Below are 14,591 nucleotides of genomic sequence, written 5' to 3' on the forward strand. Positions count from 1 at the left end.
GATTTTAGGATCTTGGAATCATTTTATTCACACCTGCCGGAACAATAAATTCGAATAAAATGTAATAACTTGTTTGAATTGCATGATTGCTTTAATTTTCAATTTATTATTCATGATAAATGTTTAGACTTTGCATGCTTCAATGTATTTTTTAATTATTGTTTATAATTAAAAATCTTGCACTGCGGTAAATCCTTTTAGAAAGGTAACAGTAAATTTCCTCGATTGGTAATGAATCCAAGAACGATTCACGGAAATGAGAGAAAATGAGCAATTTAAATGTACGTTTCTTTTAGTGACTTTTATGGTTGTTTTCGAGTATCAAAATCGAATGGCGAACCGATTGGTGCTTGTGGATTCAAAATACAATGTAGTTTTGAGATCATAAAGCATTGAGTTTAAACGCTCAGCTTTACCAATGGTTAACAACCTAAAATCTTTGTCCATTTAATTCTCGAATGAGTCTAGTCCCTAGACATTCGAATAGATCGATGCTTAGAGAACTTTAGAAGCTTCTGGTAAGATCATCTAGTTGAAACAAAATATTCAACATAAATTAAATTATAAGAACCTTGTTGGAGTGACATTGGACATGTCTAACAAAGTATAAAAGTCAACACTAAAGAATTCAATTATTAAGACTATAAGAAAGGGTACAAGAAATAGGAAAACAAGGAACAAATGAAAGGAATTTACGATTCCGTTTCTACCTATAAGTTTATGTTTAAAGAGAAGTGACCTAGCAATCAAACTTCCTTGGTATCATATACCGCTTGAGGTTCTTACTTCGGTAATAACTCAAACAATGGAAGCTAGGCTACACTAATGGCCTACAAGTGGGAAATGAAGCATGGCAATGCTACATTAGTTGTAGGGTCATCTAGTTTGTTTTTAAAGTCCTTTCAAAGGCTGGAACTTAATAGCTATTTTGTTCCATAATCAACATACCTAAATTTCTGCTTCAAACACAGAAAGACTCACATTCAGAAGAACGAAACCAATGCTTGTTTGTTTGTTTATTTGAATGAAATGGTCATTTACGGGTTGAGTCAATATGCTTGATTAAAAACAAACAACTCTTTAACAATAAAACTTTACTAGGTTCAAATCAATCTCTTGATTTGAGTTTCACTAACCTTTAGCATTGTTGCTTAGACCATATCAACAAGTTAACATTCAAAAGCTTTATTTTGATGGACTTTTGAAAGTTGATTGATTTCTAGATCAATTTAAGACAACTAGTCTTACTTGTTGAAAGTAACAAAAGATATGAACTATTGTTAGAACGCCTAGACAATAGAGTTCAAAGCTAAAGAAAGATTTTATGACGTTATTATTTCAAATGGATTTGAGTGAATATAGGTTTATTTACTAAAATGTGATATAAGTTGAATCTGTTTGGCTAGTTCAAAGATTCCGAAGTGTAAAATTCACTTGGCAAGAAATCATAAAGATCTAGGTTAGATCATGTTGTTGATTACTTATACAAAGAATGATCAGCAATGATTGTGTGTTGTAATTTCACAATCTAGCTCCATAAGATATGGTATATCTAAGTTGGAATGATCGAAGTCGATTAGTACTTGATTCGATCAATGGTGGATCATAAAGACTTTTCCTATAATTTCTACAACAAAATGCTCAACTACCACCAAACTAAACCAAATTCGTCAAAGCTATTGAAAAGTAATTTCAGAATATCTTTTCATAAAATATATCTAGAGAGTTGCAAAACTCAGTGGGAGCTTAGTGTTTGTCATTCGACAAACTAAGGCCCAAGTATAGATATATGTTTCATTGTGATTTATTCAAATGAGACACAAGGGTATTGTTTCTACCACGAATTTTGGAGAACATAATGTTTGTTTGCTCGAAATAATGTCCTTTTGGAGATTCGTTTCCAAAATGACAAGTGGGAGAAAATAGACCTCGAAAGTTTTCGAGGCGAACAACAAACATAAACGGACATTCCGGAGGCTTTTCGAAGTGCTTCAGAAAATCCGAACTTATTCTTTAAAGACTTTAGTAGTAGCTTTAAAGAATAGACATCTCTTAGAAGACTTTATAAGTGCTTCAAGGAGAACAGAATATTCAAAGGACTTTCAAGTGGCTATTGATATTCTATTGTTTGATGTTCTATACCCAAGTAGGCATAGAGTTCAAGTCACTGAAACTATGAGATTCTTCTATTAGATAGTAAAGAATCATGGAGATCAGGTCACTGAAGCTATGCGATTCTTCTATTAGATAGTGAAGAAACCTACAACTTGCAGTCAAACTATTATCATGTAGATTAATGAGTTTGTGACTTGTAAGAAAGCTATGACGAAACCCAGATTCCCTAAAATGGTTAGAGGCCATAATAGACTCAATGTTTTAAATGGTTAGAGGCCATAAAACATAACCAATGTTTTGATGACAAAATTGAAATTTTGTTGATTTGCAAGAACAGGTCAACACCTGTTGGTTGAAAATTGGTTTTAAGGATAAAAACCATCAAACATGGAATTGTGTTCACACACAAAGCTAGATCAGTTGCTAAAGGTTACAAGCAAATTCATGGCATGGATTGTGTTGAAACCTCATGCATAATCGTAATGCTCAAGTCTATAATTCAAGCGATAATTGCATATTGGTACATATGGAAATTGGATGACAAAACGTATTCCTCAATCAAATGTTGGAAGAAACTATGCACATGACATGTCATAGGATTTGTGGATCCAAGTAATGCTTGAAAAGGAAGCTAGCTTATAAAATCTAAGTACAGATTTAAGCAAGCAATTGGGAATTGGAATTGTATTTTAGTGAAGCTAATAAATATTTTAGTTTCATAAAATATACATGATTCTTATAGATATATAAGAAGTTTAGTGGGAGTACATAAAACTTAATTGGTCCTATGTGTATCAAACACATATCTCTCTATTGTGAAATAACATTCAAATGCTAATAAGTTAGGTTTGAAATTATTCATCAATGATGGACCAAGGCGAAACTTAGTACATACTGGGTATTAAGATTTATTTACAAAGATCTTATAATATTGTTCTGGATTAAGTAATGGCATTTACTAAATCAAACACGAAAGACTCCATTGGAGATATTCGGCCCATATGAATAAATATAAGTAAAGAATGTTTGAACTATGTATAAGTATTTACTAAGTTAAACATCAAAGAGTCCAAATGAGATTCTTATCCAATATTATATGTCAAAGAATTTAGCTGGAATTAGTATCTACTGAAACTAGATAAGCTAAAAATTACATGAATAGAATTTAATTGGGAATTATTCTGCAAAAGAATTTATCATGTATGATATAATATGAGGATCGCCAAAAACGTATCGTATGGCTTTAGGCATGACGAACATATACCAGTCTCTATTGATCTAAGTGAAGATCAACTAGATTGAGATCAAGAATACTTATGGCACTTGAAAAGGTACATAGGAATAGTTCTTGATTCAAGGAAACAAAGATATGCTAAATATTGATGCTACACGCATAAACACTGGCAAAGGATCAAGCAAGACCCTTTGGAGTTAACCATTGACAAGGACGAGCTGAAGAGCATCGTGTTTCGAAATGGCAACATGGATTGGAGACCATGAGTTGTTGCGTGGGAAATTAAAATAATAATTTCTATAATCTAAGATACAGCAAGAAAGTCTTCCACATATCCGTGAACTGCTTGGATAAGTAAATCCAAACCAAAGCATCACTAGCAACCTATACAGTTGAAGTAGAAGTACTTATTACCTAAGAAGCAATAAAACTGAGTTGTTTACATTAAAAGGTTCTTCACTGAACTTGGGTGGATCACATGTCTGCTAACTTGATGGTTCTTCATTGCAAAATGCGTAGAACCAATATTGAAGTGAGAGAGACTAGATCACATAATAAACAAACTCAAAAGATCTTATCATCATATCTCGAAGAACATTCGATGAAAAGGATATTAAGATTGGCAAAGCATGATAACTAAACTTATGCAACAAGTGAGAAGCAACACTCACATTGTAGCACTGGAAATCAAGCATAGCTTTGAATTCCATAAACTGTTTTAAAGATGGGTTTTGAGGCCCATAGTTGTAAAACATAAGGGTTAAACATTTATCATATATGAAATGTATTTTCATATTCCATTTAATCTTGGTTTAGTATTAAATGATGAGTCCCTTCAATTTGACGAAATATTCAAGATAGACTGTCAGGACCAATCCTGTGACTAAGAAATGTCTATCAAGTGAACTTGAATGTCAAAGGTTGAGAATGGTCCCTGGTCGGAGTTTTCTATAAAATTGGGCGAATAGAAAACGTTAGACGACTAGAATGCAAGATGACTAGTAGTTCTGTTTCTTGAACTATGTGGACATTGCAATGTCATAATCATTTGCATAGATACTTACTTTGGGAAGACTAGTATCGGACAGACCTATGAAACTTTACTGTAAGAGATGAAAATCTGTCATAAGTAAATTTCATTAAAATTATTAGACACTAAATCCTCAATACCTGAGTGATTTGAGATTACTTGTTTGAGAACTGGTTGCTTTGACGTTGACCAACCGTCGCACCGTAAAAGAAGGCTATAAAGGCAACGCTCAGGTAATCACCTATCAAACGAAGTCTAATATCAAGATCGCAAGATTGGGATTATCCTCCCATAAATCGGGATGAGATGCTTAAAAGTTGTACAAGGCCACTCGGAGAGCTAGAAACTGTGAAATGCATGGCCGTGCTCAGATGAATCATAGGCTATGATTATCTGCTTGTTTGATCAGTTGAACTCTGAAACCGAGAAACACCTCTGGACATAATAAGGATGACAACTCTTACCTTATGTTCAAGAGCAAGCATCGAGCGACGAAGGAATTAGGAAATGCACACTTGCCCCTAAGGACAAGTGGGAGACTGAAGGAAATAATGCCCTTGGTCCAAGTATGCATTCAATGTTAAGTCTAATAAATGCGGTTCAGTATTAATTAACAAGTTAATAAATCAGTGAGATCAAGTGAGCTGAATGCCTAGCTAGAGGCCGCTTCAGTTCAAGTGGAATTAATGATATTAATCCACAGCTTACTCTTGACTGAACCCGTAGGGTCACACAAATAGTACGTAAACGGATCAAGTATTTAATGGCATTAAATACTCTATCTATGGATATTCGGAATCGACGGATCTTGGTTTCAGTGGGAGCTGAGATCGTCACAAGCAAGAAATGAATACTCCGGAAACGATGATATTGCCGGAAACGGAAATATGGATCGTATCGAAAATATAAATATTATCCAAGTCGAAGATGTTGCCGGAAACGGAAACATGGTACGTATCGGAAAATATTATCGGAAATGGAAATATTGCCGGAATCGGAAATATTGCCGGAAACGGAAATATTGTCAGAATCGGAAATATTATCGGAATCGGAAAATAATTCCGGAAACGGAAATATTAAATATTTGTTCGAAACGGAAATTAATTCTGGAATCGGAAATATTAAATATTGTTCGTATCGGAAATGAATTCCGGAACCGGGAATTTAATCGGAAGCGTATCGTACGAATAAGCATCAGACGAGGCCTGCCGGACGAGGGCCCAGCACGAAGCTAGGCCATCGCCCAGCAAGCCAAGCGCGCCACACGTACAGCCAAGGCCACGCCTGGCCCAGCGCAAGGCCAGGCCCAGCAGGCCATGGCAGCGCGCGCAGCAATGGGCTGCGAGCTGTGCTGCTGCTCGCGTGGGCTTGCGGCTCGCGTGGGCTGAGCGGCCGTGTGGGCTGTGTGCGGGCATGGCCTGCACGCTCGTGGGTCATGCTCGTGTAGAGTTTGTGTTCACATACGAAACCTAAATTGTATAGGATTTGTTTGATGATTAAATTCCTAATCCTAAAAGGATAAAATTAATTAGTTAGAGTCCTACGAGGATTCTAGTTTAACTAATTGGTATTCTAAAAGGATTCAGTTCCTTTTCCATACCTCTATAAATAAAGGCCTAGGGTCATTATTTGCAGGCACGATTGAAGTATTCAAAGGGTAAGTTTTTGAAAGAAAAATCAGCCATACACTTGCAAACACATAGCCGAAATTCCTAAGCACCTTAAGGGCGATTCTAGTTGGTCTAACTTGAGGCGGATCCGGACGTACTGTGGACTATCTACGGAGGGACGACATTTGGAGTCCTAAAGACTTATTCTTGTTCGGTTCGGGCGCGGCTAGGGAAGGCACGCTACAACATGTATGCATCTATACTATGGTAAATGATTATGTGTAAATAATATGCTTTCCTGGCTATATGGTTTTTCCGCATGATTTATGAATTGTCATATGTATCATAACCTAACAAATATTTGTATGCCCTCGGCCCAGAACGAACCCAGCCCAACCCGCCTTTTGGTAGGGTCTAAAAGTTCCTATGGAGGAACTCCATACAAGTTGGAGCACAAGAAAGTTCCTGAAGGGAACACTGTCGGGTTCCTAAGGAACAAAGACATGAAAGTTCCTGAAGGGAACACTACCGCGTTCCTGAGGAACAAAGATAGGAAAGTTCCTGAAGGGAACACTGCCGAGTTCCTTAGGAACAACCAATATTGGGAGTTCTTGAAGAACAACCAATATTGGGAGTTCCTGAAGAACAACCAATATGTCGAGTTCCTGAGGAACAATTAACATGTCTAGTGCCTGAGGAGCAACCAATATGCCGAGTTTCTGAGGAACAACCCTCATGTCGAGTTCTTGAGGAACAACCAATATGTCGAGTTCTTGAGGAACAACCAACATGCCGAGTTCCAGAGGAACAACTAACATGTTGAGTTCTCGAGGAACAACCAACATGTCTAGTTCTTGAGGAACAACCAACATGTTGAGTTCCTGAGGAACAACCAACATCCGAGTTCCTGAGGAACAACCAATATGCGGAGTTTTTGAGGAACAACCAACATGCCGAGTTCCAGAGAAACAACCAACATGTTGAGTTCCTGAGGAACAACCATCATGTCGAGTTCTTGAGGAAAAACCAATATGCCGAGTTCTTGAAGAACAACCAACATGCCGAGTTCCAGAGGAACAACCAACATGTTGAGTTCTCGAGGAACAACCAACATGTCTAGTTCTCGAGGAACAACCAACATGTCTAGTTCTTGAGGAACAACCAACATGTTGAGTTCCTGAGGAACAACCAACATCTGAGTTCTTGAAGAACAACCAATACGCGGAGCAGCATAGAACATGAAGACATAAAATAAGAGGTTATTTTCTAGGATTCATGTAAGTATGTAGTAATTTGAAATAATTGGAACAAGGTATTGAAAGGAACACAAAGGCACATAATAATGGATTAATTGGAACAAGACTTTTATTACGCTAAAACTAGAAATTTGTTTTACTTGAAAAGAATGATGTCTTAATTATAAGTGTTAAATTAAATTAAAAAGAAGTTTTGGAAAATAAAACCTTGGATTCTTATTTTATAAAATCTTTCTCTCTCCAAATATTTTATTTAACCACCTCCTAAAAATACTCACACTTTTTCTAGGCAACTACTTCACGTTACTTGCCCAATAAACGTTTTCCCTTCTTCCCCGCGTTTCTCTTTCAACTTGGTCTTAGTGGGTTCCTAAGTTTTAGGAACACTAACAGCTAGTTGATGAAAATGTGGAAGAATTGGTTTAGGTTTTAAAACAATAAAAAGGTTGTTTCCTTATTTATTCCAAATTGTCTAACTCTTGCAGTCATTCTAGTAAGTCTGTTTTAAAAGGAAAATAGTTTTAAAAGCAATATGTTTTGGTTTCCACGTGCTTGAGTTAGTTTATTAGTTCCAAGTTCCTTAAAGTTCCTTGTTCCTCATTGTTCTTTCATGTTCTACATATTAGAGGGATACCAATCTTTAAGTGTTTATTTTAAGAGTTGGTAAAGGGTTTGAGTGAGCTATTGTAAATGGGAATTGGTCAAGGGTTTGAGTGAATTCTTATATCATGTTTTGAGCAGGAACTTGAGTGAGTTCCTGATGTGTACGGGGTAGGAACTTGAGTGAGTTCCTGATGTGTATGGGGTAGGAACTTGAGTGAGTTCTTGTTGTATTTGGTTAGGCTTTGAGTGAAGTCTATAATAGAGAAACAGGAAGGCTTTGAGTGAAGCCAAAGAGTCAAGATAGACTTCTAGGGAAGTCAGTGAGAGTGTAGTTATTTGAGGGAACAACTCTTAGGAACTTGAGTTCGTAGAGGAACACAAGTAATGCTCGAGTTCCTTATATGTTTGTAACTGAGTTGTTGCCCTATAGTGAAAAGAGTTTGAGTTGAAATCTCTAGTGGGTCGAGGTTTTCTTTCTAGTTGGGCCTAGAAAGTTTCCTCGTAAAATCTCTCTTGTATTGTTTCTCTACTTGTTTTAAGTTTCTTTATAATTCCGCGAAATTGGCTAGCAAGATCCATATTATAATTCATCCCCCCTCTTGTAGTGTTCCATCCGAACAACAGAGCCTCCTTACGCACCACGATCCCAAGTAATATCAACAAGAATCTCACGCACCAAATTATGTCTGAACTTAATGCCCACTTCATTAGAACAATGAACAACATGATCTCCCCATTGGTCCATCGTAGGAGCATTGCAACTCGGGCAGAGACTACCTTCGGAGAGCAGAGGTACCATAAGCCTATAGCACATTACTGAGCGGAATTGGCGATGGTTCATCCTCTTCCCCAAGCCTTCAATAGGAATGGTGAACAGAAAATGTTGTGAGTGCGGGGCACAGATACAACTAAGAACAATATGACTGGTATTGCTTTAACAATAAAAATGTTGTTGTCTAGTTCTGAACCGATATGTCCAGATCAGGCCCAGTATGACCAGATCATGTCCAAATCATAAATGACATGTACATAGAATGGCTAGATCAGAACCGATATGTACATAGCATGTCTTGATCAGAACCAATCGGTAGAAATCCTATGCAGATCAGAACTGATATGTCCAGATTAGAACCAATAAGACTAGATCAGAACAGATCATGTCCAGATCAGTATCGATCTGTTAGATCATGTCCAAAGAACCTGTATGTCCATATTAGAACCGGTATGATCATATCATGTCCAGATCAGAAATGATTTGTACAGATTATATATGTCTGTTAAAAAACGATATGTTTAAATTAGAGAACCGATATATACAAATCATGTCCAGATCAGAACCAATCTGTGTAGATCATGTCCAGGTCAGAATCGATATGTACATATCATGTCCAGATCAGAATCGATTTGTGCAGATTTTGTCCGAATTAGAACTGATTTGTACAGATCATGTCTAGATCAAAACCGATTTGTAAAGGTGATGTCTAGTTCTGAACTGATATGTCTATATCAGATCCGGTATGATCAAAACTGGTATGATCGGTATGTGCAGATCATGTCTAGATCAAAACCAATCTATACAGCCCATGTCCATATCAGAATTGATTTGTAGAGATCATGTACGAACTAATGTGTACAGACCATGTCCAGATGCGAACCATTGGTCCAGATCTGAACCCATACTTTTAGACCAGAACCGGAGCGTCCAAATAATGTCCAAGTCATAACCATTACATCCATATCAGAACCGGTATTTCTAGATCATGTCCAACTTAGAACCGATTATGTCTAGATCATGTCCAAATTAAAATTGATCTATCCAGACCATGTTCAAGTCTATCTAAAATATGAAATAGTTAAATAATGACTAAAGTCAAATAAATAATTTTGTAAATATAAAAATATTATAATTTTGAATAAAATTTATTTTACATGTAAATAATTTAATATTAATTATTGTAGGTTTTGAATTATGAAAAATGGGATCAGATCAGATCAGATCAGAACAAATAAGTTCAGATCAAATCAGAAAAATAAGTTAAGATCAAATCACATTAGAAAAATAAGTTCAGATAAGATCAGGAGAAATAAGGTGAACTAAACGAGACCTAAAAAGGATCATAAGCTACTGAATCAGCACGACAGCACCTATCACAGGTTAGGTAGTCCACTTACGTAGATTTACACTTGAGTCACTCCTAAGTATTTTGAAGATCCCCACCATGTGACCTTCAAGTCACAAGGCAAGTCTCTCGCCAACTAGTGTTGGTTTAATACGTAATGAACTACTGACTATTGCTAAAATAATTCAATTTGGAGTAAACTCAATACTATTTTACATGAAGTAGGTAATATCATTTTCCCAGTTTTTTTTTTACATCATCTTATAGAAATAAACAACAAAAACATATTAGAAAAGGACATAAAGTAGTTGATGCAACTGTGGCCAAGCTGTGAGCTTGTTAAACTCTCGATCCATCGACCTTATTAATAGTGCAGAAAGAAAAACTCCTTCCGAGGTTACGGATTTCCCTTATCGTCCAACATAGACTTAGTATGTAACAGTCTTCATTCCGTAGCATGTCAACGAGTTGTTGAGAATCTGTGAAGACCGTAACCCTAATGATATTCTGTTCTTTTGCCCATGTGAGGTCGTAGAGGTAAGCTTGTGCCTTTGCTTGAATGGTAGACTCTGCATATCCATATGTCACTCCTCCACAAATCCTATCCAAGTCTGCAACATGGTCTTCAATAACCCATCCTATTCCAGCTCTGTTTATACTCTTTCTCTAAGATCCATCGATGACCAGACGCTCAGCTGACTCTCCCCTTTCTTGGTCAGCCAAGATAATTCTATAGAAACCCAATGGGTAAATGGGGTATTTTTCTAGAGGATGTAGGTGTCGAAGTGTCCATGAAGTGATATCCACGTTAATGTCATTTTGGGTCAGGCCTTCCTGAATGATGGCATGGATCAAATCTACAGAGACTCATTGCCATCAAAATACTACATTGTTCCTAGGTACCCATATAGCCCAAAGGGTGATAATGAAGTAAATAGTTCGATGACTGTATCTTCCATCCCGGCTGTTAAAATGTCGGATATAGGTAAGCATCCATTCCGTAAAGGGAATGTCGTCGTTGTTTTCTGAATGGATCCCTAAGGATCCACTCCTCCAGGTTTGCTTAGCTGTTTCGCATAGGCGAAAAAAATGATGAAGGCTTTCATCTCCGTTACGAAAAATAACACACTCAACTGAGATCCCCATCCCCCTTAAAAATATATGTTTGTAGCCAAACTATTTGTTATTAACTTCCACATAAATAATTTCCATTTTGGTGATATGTTCATAGCCCAAATCGTTGGAAAGAACTTTCTGTTGGTGAGGGCATTATTTTGGTCAGCATCCACCCCTACCAGCATGGCATAAGTCATCTTCACCGTAATCTTTCTGGAGTTATGAAATTTCCAATAAAGGAAATCTTCCTCCTCTATCCGAGGTAGCTCCATACCCACTATTTTCTGTGCATGTTTAAACTCAAAAGTGTTATTTAGCCTACTATAGTTCCAAAAAACACCATCAAGATTAATAAAGTTTCTAACCTTCCAAGTCTTGGCCTCACGAAGGTTAACATTTGACTTAAATTCTGGGGTCTCACCATCCACCCACCGATCTATCCGAGCCAAAATCTTTTTCCCATTCCCCACCTTTCACTTGCACCCCTTCAGTAACAAGTTACCAACCCTATTCTTCATAAGTAGCGATGTGTTCAAATGAAGCGCCTCTTACTCCGAGTCCTCCCAACCCTTTAGGGGTGTTTAGAACCTGTCTATTCACCCAATGCACTCCTTTCCGCTGCATACTAGCCCAAAAAAACTGAGCTAACAAGGAATCAATTTTGGACGTTATTGATAAAGGAAGTTCCATACAATTTATAACATGAGAGGCCATTAAAATGAGAACCGAGTTAATGAGAATAAGCTTTTGGCATTGAGATAGCGGAATAGTATTCCACGCTTTTGCCTTTTTGGATATCTTATCGATGAGAAATTGGAAATGCGAGTACTTCTTACCCGGAAGATTAATAGGGATTCCTAGATGCGTCCCAAGCGAGGAAACTTGTTACATACGCATGCTGCTCTTAGACACACCCTATTTTTCAACTGTTGTATTAGGGCTCACCTTGAAGTAGGATTTCTCCAAGTTAAGCTACTAACCCAATATGTCACAGAAACGAGAAATAATATCAATAACATTCGATAACTTATTTATGTGGCTTTGAAGAATAGGATGACATCATCTCAAAAAAAGAGGTTCGATATGCTCGACAACCTGTTGTTATTTTTACCCCTTGAAATTTCCCGATGTCAGTACCTATTTGCAGCATTCGAGATAAAATATCCATACAGAAAAGAAAGAGGTAAGGACACAATGGATCTAACTGCCTTATTCCGCAGTTCGGTCTGAATTGTTCTGAAGTTTGGGCATTCACGAGAATTTTTTGTGAAACCGTAGAGATACATGGACTGTCAAATGAATCTAGTGGCTAGGGAAACTGTAAGCCCTGAGAGTACGAAGAAGAAAGTCCCAATGAACTTTGTCGTACACTTTACTCATGTCTATCTTGATCGATGCCAAAGATGAGTCACCCTTTTTCCTATTATTTATCTTATCCACCAATTCATGAAAGATCATAATATTGTCCGTCATGTATCTTCCTGAGATAAACGCATGTTGAGATGGGGAAATGATCGAAGGAAATACCGACTTCATGCATTTTATGAGGCATTTCGACGCACACTTGTAAACCGTGTTGCACAGGCTGATAGGGCGCAGATGACCCACCTCTTCCAGAATCTCAATTTTTTGGGATCGTCACTAATAGAGAGTGATTCTATTCCTTGAGAAGATATCCAGTGGACAAGAAACGCCTAACTGCTTGACACACCGCCGAACCTACCACCTCCCAGTGCTCCTTAAAGAAAGCAGACGAGTAGCCGTCTGGGACTGGAGATTTGGAATTATCAATCGAGAACATTGCCGACCTTAATTAATTATCCAAGAAAGGCCTTCCTAAGTGCTCCTAATGTCTTTATGTCAATTAAGGGAGGTCCATCTCTCTTAAAACCATATCGGTGCCCGTCTCCTGTTGTTCGTGGAGGTCTGAACGGAAGACTTGTCCAAGGTTGATGACTATCAACCCTTGAATGTTTTCTTGACCCTCCTCCCAGTCCCTATACATATTTTTCAATGTTAGGACTTGATTTATTTTTTCCCTCATGGAATGATTACGAGAAAAAAGTTTTTAGAGAGAGAAAGGTCTTGAGAGAAAAGTAGCAAAGTCCACTTTGAGTATCTTCAACCCTAGTTGAAATGGAGGAGGAATCGCCTCCTCCACCTCCTACACCAAAAGATGTAGAGATGCAGGATGATGATAATGAAAGAATTACTACAAATCAAGGAAAATCTACAACACTATCAAGGAAAATCGTGGAATGTCAGAAGAAGGTCCTATTTCTCATCTATCAAACAAGGTAAGTTCAATCTCTTTTAGAGAAGTTGTTTCTAAATCTACACAATGGTTTGAAGAAGCCAAAAAGATTGTAGTTGCTTCGAAGGATTGGAATGAAGAAGAGGAAACTATGGCTGCTCAGGGTGAATTCGTGGTTCAATTTGATAAGAACACTTTGAACAGGTTGAGATCATCATGGAAGCTCACGCCAATGGGCAAGTGTTTAGGTCTTAATCCCAAGCAAGCCTTTATGGATGCTCGAGTTCGATCTATGTGGAGAATCAAAGGATCTTTGGAAACTATTGATGTAGGAAAAGGGATTTTTTTCTATAGATTCTCTATGGAGGAGGATTACGAACGAGCTCTCTTTGGGGGACCATGGTTTATCCTAGATCATTACATTATGATTACTACTTGGAGGCCAAATTTTAGACCCTCTATTAATGAGTTTGATAAAATGACGGTTTGGGTTAGATTTGCAGAATTACCAGTTGAATATTACGATAAAGATGCGCTTTTTAGCATTGCTAAGATAGCAGGAAAATCGATAAGGGTGAATTACGCGACCGATAAATTAACACGGGCCAGATATGCCCGAGTATGTATTGAGATTGATATTCAAAAACCTCTAGTAACTAAGGTTTGGGTAGGAGGAGATTGACAGAATATTATGTACGAGAATATTGACACGCATTGTTTTCATTGCGGTATAATAGGTCATACGCATTTTAAATGTACGAATAAACACACTACGGGTGAAAAGGATACCAATATTCATCATATCAATAAAAATATTACTAGTACCACTCATAACCTAGAAAAACGAACTAATCTAGGTTTACCTAATAATATAACCCAAAACAATGATACGGTTTTGGGAAGTGGGGATAAGGGATTAGGTTTAGAGCATCAGAATTATGGGCCTTGGACCCTTGTTACAAATAAGAAAAGCAACAATAAAAACAGATTGGAGAGTTCTAGAAATAGGGCCAGTAATTCGAGAATTAATGAGTATGGAAAACATAAATCTACAGTTTTAAATGCTGGAGCAAGCAACCCTTCTTCTTCCTTGTCTGGGAAAGGCAATTCAATAAATATTTTTAGCCAATCCAAGGAGAGCAGGAAAACAAATCTTTTAAATTTACAGAATAATAATGAGAAAGATTTAGAAGATAACTTAACTAAGAACTGCGGAGAGGAAGCTGAAGAACTTCACCAACACGTGGCGAAGA

General features: G+C 37.3%; 1 protein-coding gene across 1 annotated transcript; it reads left to right on the forward strand.

The window, feature by feature from the left end:
* The first annotated feature begins 13,220 nt into the window (after positions 1-13,220).
* LOC130470087 (uncharacterized) lies at positions 13,221-14,020 on the forward strand. The gene is made up of 2 exons (XM_056839667.1): positions 13,221-13,381; positions 13,543-14,020. The coding sequence occupies exons 1-2, from the start codon at positions 13,221-13,223 to the stop codon at positions 14,018-14,020; spliced, it is 639 nt and encodes a 212-aa protein (XP_056695645.1).
* The last annotated feature ends 571 nt before the right edge of the window (positions 14,021-14,591 follow it).

This window comes from Spinacia oleracea, chromosome 3, assembly GCF_020520425.1.
Source record: "Spinacia oleracea cultivar Varoflay chromosome 3, BTI_SOV_V1, whole genome shotgun sequence".
Classification (NCBI taxonomy): Eukaryota; Viridiplantae; Streptophyta; class Magnoliopsida; order Caryophyllales; family Amaranthaceae; genus Spinacia; species Spinacia oleracea.

What these genes read in the sequence shown, in the direction of transcription:
- LOC130470087 (XM_056839667.1), top strand. Translation starts at nt 13,221, where the DNA reads ATGGAGGAGGAATCGCCTCCTCCACCTCCTACACCAAAAGATGTAGAG. An exon ending in TTTCTCATCTATCAAACAAG is followed by an intron (nt 13,382 to 13,542) that starts GTAAGTTCAATC and finishes CACTTTGAACAG; the next exon opens with GTTGAGATCATCATGGAAGC.